This window comes from Stegastes partitus, unplaced genomic scaffold (assembly GCF_000690725.1).
Source record: "Stegastes partitus isolate 25-593 unplaced genomic scaffold, Stegastes_partitus-1.0.2 Scaffold1641, whole genome shotgun sequence".
NCBI classification, from domain to species: domain Eukaryota; kingdom Metazoa; phylum Chordata; class Actinopteri; family Pomacentridae; genus Stegastes; species Stegastes partitus.
This window is the reverse complement of record NW_007579372.1, coordinates 20,871-28,052: the sequence shown is the minus strand read 5'-3', so window position 1 is coordinate 28,052 and position 7,182 is coordinate 20,871. Positions and strand designations below refer to the sequence as shown.

Here is a 7,182-nt window from a genome sequence, read left to right as displayed (position 1 = left end):
CAGAGCATTGCGCATGCGTCAGAGGACTACCCCTCAACTACTTCCGCTTTCGCCCTACAAGCCTATGAGCGGAAAATATATCGATATAATGATAATATTAACATATAATATCTGTCTGTCGTCCTGTTACTGACATGCATTTCAATACAATGGTGTAAAAATATGTGTTCAAATAATTAATTTTATGTAATGCATTTGAGACGTTAACTTTTAAGTTACATTTGTACAAGCAAATGTATTTCCTTCATTTCCATGCGCTATGCAACAGCTTTTTTTAATATCGAAGAAACATTCACAACCATTATGGTATATTTGATTAGAAAGAAAATGAAACTACATGAAAGAAAAGTATAATTCAATACATAAGTGAGAGAAGAGTACATTACAAAAATCCATTTTTTTTTCTTTTAAATTTAGTCCTCATCAGTAATTGCTCTGGAGGTAATCAAATATTTTCAGCACCTTATAAAAGCACAGGAGAGCCTTTTCATGCCTCCCTTTTATCCGTTGTAAAGTACAGAGATCCCAGCAAACTATCTTTTGGGAACATTCTCTGCCAGTCTTGTGTTCGGGGAACCTTAGTTGTCAGTTTGTGAAGCAGATCTGTGTACACTTCTTACTTTGTCCCGTTAAAATGCCAACCACATAACAGATATGCTAAAACAGGCCAGTCAAAGCCTTCCTTTTTTAAAGGCGTCCGACTTTTTGACCTGTCAATTGGAGAGCAACCCCTCACATTGAATGACCTTTGTGACCTATTGTCATACTGTACAAGAAAGATCCTGAGACTCTCTGAGCTGCTCAAATAAGATGGCAAACTCCAACTCCAACAATTTGGTGTAGAGAATTAAAGACTGAAAGAGCAGAATAGCAATATCTGCAAGAGGAAAATAAAATACTGAAGCAGGAGAAGCTGAAACCGGAGAAGGCAGGGAACACTTTAAAGACGAACAAGACACTGGCAGAAGGGAGATACCAAAGACTCCAGGAATAGAAAACCAAACTGGAGGAGCAGAATAACAGGCTGAAGGGGGAGAGCAGAAGCTGCAAACAAAAAATAAAGAGCTGCTGGAGGACAATAAAAAAAACTTTGTGCTGAGCAAGACAGTGATGGAGCACCGACAGACAAGACTGAGGGAGGGGAACAACAGCTGGACCAGTAGAAAGATGAGGAAATCCAGAGGCTGAGCCATCTCAATGTCTCTCTGTCTCTGATGGTCTCAAGCACCAAGGAGCAAATGTTGGTCAAAGAGGCTGAACACCAGCAGAGAAAGCAGGACTGGGTTTGTCAGCTCACAATCTGGAGAAGATGAGAGAGGAGGTGGAAAAAAGAGATGGAGGAGAAGCTAAAGGAGCTGCTCGAGCAAGAAAAATAAGAATCAAAGAAGAAGAGCCAAAAAAATAGAAAAAGAAGAAGAAAAAGAGCTTCTCGGGGTGTTTTTCCACAAAGAAAAAACATGACAGTAAGTCAAAGGTGAAGGAGGCTGCTGGATGTTCAATGTAGCTTCCTCTGAATCCCCATTCTCTGTCTTCTCCTCACCCTTTCTACCTCATTCCTCACCTCTCAACCCTCCCTCCACTACCCCCTCCACCAGCCTTACCCCTTTTACTATCCCTATTCTTTTTCTCCCATCTTTCTGATGGGATGATGATGATGGTGTAGGTGACAAGTTAAAGGGATCCAGCATAATCACAAAATTTACAGGACTTGATCCAAATGTTCTGAGATATTTCAGGCTGGATCAAAGGGACTAATAAATCAGGACTTTCATCCATAATGCCGTACTGCCTTTTTGGAAAATGTATAACCCCATGTCCACTATATGTCGATGAAAAAGGTCAAATAACAATATTCACATTTACATAATTAGTCAGCTCAATCGGTTCAGCAAAGAAATGAGTAAATGTTATAAATTGTTTCTTCTTTCTGCCACTTGATGGATCTATAATGCTACAAAAAAAAGAAAAGATGTGGAAACCAAAAGCCCTGGATGATTGCAGGGGTGCGCTCGCTGCTGACGGCCCGTGATGCAACCTTCAGAGTGAGAGACGGTTATAAATTGTTTCTTCTTTCTGCCACTTGATGGATCTATAATGCTACAAAAAAAAGAAAAGATGTGGAAACCAAAAGCCCTGGATGATTGCAGGGGTGCGCTCGCTGCTGACGGCCCGTGATGCAGCCTTCAGGGTGGGAGACAGGACTGCTCTTCACTCAGCCAGATCTGAGCTCTCAAAAGGGATCAAGGCTGCAAAACGCACCTATGCAGGGAAAATCCAGGAACACCTCTGTGACACAGGAAACACCAGACGGATGTGGCAGGGAGTCCAGGCACTGACGGACTACAAGACCAGGCAGGGGGTCGACGATGATGACGCTTCTCTTCCAGACAGGCTCAACAATTTCTTTGCATGCTTTGAAGCATCAAACTCGACAATCAGAGAGAGGGCTGGTCCTTCTCCTTCATCTGTCAGGCCAGCTTTCACCATCAGTGCAGCAGACACACAGAGGACGCCAGCCAGGGTCAACCCACGAAAAGCAACAGGACCAGACAACATCCCAGGACGTGTGCTCAGAGTCTGTGCTGACGAGATGGCAGATGTACTGACTGACATTTTCAACAAGACCAAGTATGTTGCCTGACTTGAATCCAAAAGAATGCCTTCGGATTCTTTTTAAGAGGACAAAACAGCAACACAACCCCTCTAGCAAAGAGCAGTTGAAAGAAACTGAAGAATGATAGAACATCCAGCCATCGATTATCTATACATCCTCACTTGGGTCACGGGGGAATTAAAGCAATTCATAATAAAGGTGTAAATATTAATTTTGCTCCTAAATGATTCTATAAAAAGATAATCCACATTTGTAAAAATATTTTTCAAGCAACACCTGTACATTTATGTAATGCAGTCTCTTTATTTTTCATTAGGCTTTTGTTTTTTTCTAGTTGAGACTTTACTATATTAATTTTTTTATATGTGTTTTTTAATACTAACATGTTGCCTTTACAGTTTAGCATCTATTGGTTTCTCGTTTTAACTTTGTCTTACTCCTTATTTTACCTTCTGGGTATCCTGCTTTTGCTTGGTTTGTCCAAGCACATTATTATGATTATGACTATGACTATTATTATTCAGAAGCTATTCATTTTGTTTTTTTAGTTCATATAAAAAGTGAGTGTGTACAGTATTTGAGAGTTTTTCTCATTTACTACAAATCCCATAACACACTACCGCACGTCCTATGGCGATGACGTCATTTTGGCGCGTCTCGCTGAGCTTGAGCAGGAGGGACTGTTGTGGTTGACGCTGCTCTGAGAGCTAAACACTGCTACTTTAACGGTACGTATTTCGTATTTTAATGATAACTATAGTTTGATTATGTTTATTAGTTTAGCAACTAGTGTTCCTCTGTGTGTTAATATTTTAAGAAATTCGAATTACACCATGGTTTCTTTTAGGGCGGGTAACACTCCTATTTATTCAGATTTAGGGATCGACTTCCTGTTTTTTCAAATGTACCTTGTTTGCGGTTGTATTCTAACCACTCAGGAGAACAGCAGTGATGTCTCAACAACCACAGCAGACGGTGCCCTCCGCCCCGGACTCCCCTGCGCTGGTGGTCACTACGAACGTGCAGAAATATGCCATAAAGAAGAAGAAGGTCCTCAGTGCTGAAGAGATGGAGCTGTTTGAGCTCACCCAGGCTGCAGGCATCACCGTGGACCAGGAGGTCTTTAAGTAAGTGTAACTCCAATCAACAGGAACCAGGAGCCTGGAGTGTGCATGAAGGGATACACTGGAGGTTTTAACTTCCTCCTCCTCCTGCCCTCCTAGGATCATAGTGGACCTCTTGAAGATGAATGTGGCCCCTCAAGCGGTGTTCCAGACTCTGAAGGCCATGTGTGCAGGCCAGAGAGTGGCTGAAAGCTGCGGTGCTGAGTCTTCAGCGGCCTCCCACACCACGACCATGACCACAGCACCGGCAGAGGCCCGAGGTTAGTGCCTGAACACTGGGATGCAGCATGAACAATGCCCAGCAGTCGTTAGATGGTAATTGGAAATTATAGCTTTAACATGAAGGCCCTGCACACACAAATACAGGCTCAATTACTGCAGCTGATATGACTTTTTGCTTAGGTTTAGGTTGTGTGAACCTGTACTGAGAACTGTATTGCCATGACGCAGGACCACATACACATATCACAGTACTACTTGAACACTTCTCAGAATATGGGCATGTCATTCACAGATCTGTTTGTTAAAAGGAGAGAGTGTAGGTTGGATTGTAGAAAACTTTCTCAGCATCCTGTAGCAGTGAAACAACTATGTCATGCGCAATACCAGATTCTCGAAATAAGCAAAACTAAAAGAAATTCTGAATAAATTAATATCACCTATACCTGCACTGTTGTATTATTATGTCAAAGTGTCTGGCTAAGATAATGTCCTATTTACGATGTAGTGCGCTACATCTGCTGCCATTTTATTTTATTTTAATTGAATTGTGTGTGATTTAAAAAAAGTTGAGTGCCTTGATATAGTTCCCTCCCACAATGGAACTAAAAAAAGGTGTGTTGCTATTCCACATTAGGGCCTGAAAAATTTGGAGATAATATCTAATTGCTATTTTCTGGTAAATGTCGCAGTTAACTTTGCAATATATTTTTTCAAAATCGTCAACATGATGGAGCATTACCATGTGAGTCACAATCAAAAGCAGAACTCACACAAGAATGACAGTATGAATTTTTGAAACCTTACACACAACAGTTTAAACCAAAGGGTCAAATGTGCTGGTCAAGTGTTGCTACTGAATAATAAGATTAGGTTTATGCCAATAAAACCACATGTCTGAAACACATTGTATACAATAATCAGTGGGCATAAACAACCTCGGAAAGTTTCAATCTTCTTGAATTAACTCAAACTGAATTATAGCATGAGTATTATTATTTGATAGTCACACCTTGTAAATCTGAAGTTGCAGCATCTGTTTTAAATTGTGATTTTGATTTGAAATCAGTTACTAGTTCAGCCCTGATTCACACTACAAACTAATTCTAAACAGGTTTGTTTCTGACTGTGTAGCAGTGTAGCAGTGTTATAATTTTCTAATTTCACATTTCTCCTTGAAAATGTAATTACAGCACATATTGCAAATTGCTCAGCTACAAAAAAATGAGTTACTACCTGGCCCTGTCACAGACGTCTTTAAAAAACACTCCAAATCCACACGCGCACACACACACACACACACACACACACACACACTGCGTCTTTTTATTTATTTACTTTTAAAGCTTGGTTTTTTTTTGCCTTTCATTTTGAATCTCAGTTTATGCTTGTGTCTGGCCCCTGTCCTGTTCATATTTCTACCTGGCATTGCCTCTACTCGTTCAGTTACAACCATTTATATCATTTAGGCCAAGTTTGACCTGCTGACTGACACTTTCGTACTCAGCTCTACTTCACACATTTCATTGTTCTGGTTACTTCTGATTTGTGTACTTGTGTTCTGAGGCTTTTTGTTCTGCCCTTTGAAAATCAAAGGTGAGCTGAGAAGTCTTTTATCATTATTTATGACATTGTACAGCTCAAACATCAGTGTCATCCATTGATGCACTGTGCCAGATGAAGACTTATATCTAATTTGCATTCGTAGTGCCTAAGCATGCAATATTCTAATGTCACACTTGACATTAAATGTTGCATATGTTGTAGAGTTGTCTGTTAGTATAAAACGGATTAGAGTGTTGATGTTTTGTATACTAAGTGCAACAACAGTGTATTGTAAACATTACTCTACAACCTGCTGCAAAGAATTGGCTGTATAGAATGTATGTGTGCTTGAGAGAGAGTATGTATGTCGCATTCTTTTCTATAGAATCAAAGTGTAAATAGCTGCACATACCTTCTGTGAAGTACAGGCTCCAAGTGTAGAAAACTTTTTGAATTGTAAATGTGTTTTTCTGACTGTCTCTACCTTTCAGCTTGCTCTTGTTATTCTTCTTTCGCTTCTCACTTCTCTTTTCAAGCATGTGAAATATTCACATTCCTCCACTTAAGTTCTGTATATAGCGTAGTAGAGGTTCTGGTCCTGTGCTGCACTCTGCCTAATCCCCTTCACTAACTACATTCCCTCTTCACTTCACCCCAGAGTAAGGTTTTCCACTTAAATGGAGGTGAACTGAAGACCAAGGATAGCCATATAAAATAAAATAAAAAACCCCAAAGCTGATTTTCACTGTGTGCACGTCATGGTGCTTTCTAATTTCTTTTCTATCCCCCATGAATCCTTTCTTTTTTTCCCCCTGTGCCTCTTGTTTCCTGAAGAAGAGGACTCTTTGGTCTCTGGAAAGAGCCCTAAGCCTCCTGCAGCTCCCCCCTCAGCGTCGGGCCCCAGAGCCACAAGGGTCAACACTAAGATTGTGGTCTACGGCCCCCAAGACGCTAGCTCTCCTCACTCTCAAGGTCCCCTCTGCTGCACCGTGTCCTTCACCTCCATCTGTCCACTTGCTTGCCTTTCTTATTAATATAAGTGTTGTGTTACGATATGGACCGGGATGCTGTACTTCCCTCATTTCGCGAGTGGAAACTGTGTGTATGCATGTGTGTGTGTACATGCATGTGTGTGTGTGTGGACTAGACGGATAGAGTTTGCCCTTGGGTGGTTTTGATATTCAAGTGGACATACTCACTGCACAATTGATTTTTTTGGTATGCTTTTGAGTGGCTAAGAAAGACATTCTAAAGTACTAAGTGATGTGTGGAAATAGCAAGAGCAAGAAGTAAGAATCTGAATCAATTTGAAAATTCTAAAAAGTTGTTTGTTCTGTCTCAATGTTATGACTTCCTCTTATCACACAAGCTGTGGCAACACAACTGAAGAAAGAATGTTGACACTGTTAATATAATACACACAGTTTGGGGAATGCTCTCAGGATCTGACTGTTTTGTACCGCTGACTAAGATTTTAAGGCTTATTAGGCTTGTTTTAAGTCTGCTGTGACAAAACTGGCAGTAATGGTAATTGGCCTAAGTTGCAGGTTAAATTAGATGTTGAATAATAAATCAGGCAAAACTGGAGGAGCACTGATCTTTTTTTTTTTATTATTAAATTAACTTAATACCAAAATTAATCTAAAAAATACAGCATTTGACTTGCTGTGACTGCACATA

At 40.4% G+C, this 7,182-nt stretch overlaps 1 protein-coding gene across 2 annotated transcripts in view; it reads left to right on the top strand.

Moving 5' to 3' along the window:
* Window positions 1–3,258: 3,258 nt before the first annotated feature.
* Window positions 3,259–7,182, top strand: part of mzt2b (mitotic spindle organizing protein 2B) — a 7,775-nt gene continuing 3,851 nt past the window's right edge. Inside the window, exons 1-4 of one of the 2 annotated variants that reach the window (XM_008301193.1) lie at window positions 3,259–3,342; window positions 3,553–3,741; window positions 3,838–3,998; window positions 6,337–6,474. In XM_008301193.1, the coding sequence (XP_008299415.1) occupies window positions 3,566–3,741; window positions 3,838–3,998; window positions 6,337–6,474 (475 nt within the window). In that variant the 5' untranslated portion in view covers window positions 3,259–3,342; window positions 3,553–3,565. The remainder of the gene's footprint in view (window positions 3,343–3,552; window positions 3,742–3,837; window positions 3,999–6,336; window positions 6,475–7,182) is intronic. The other variant, XM_008301194.1, reaches the window with a different exon arrangement.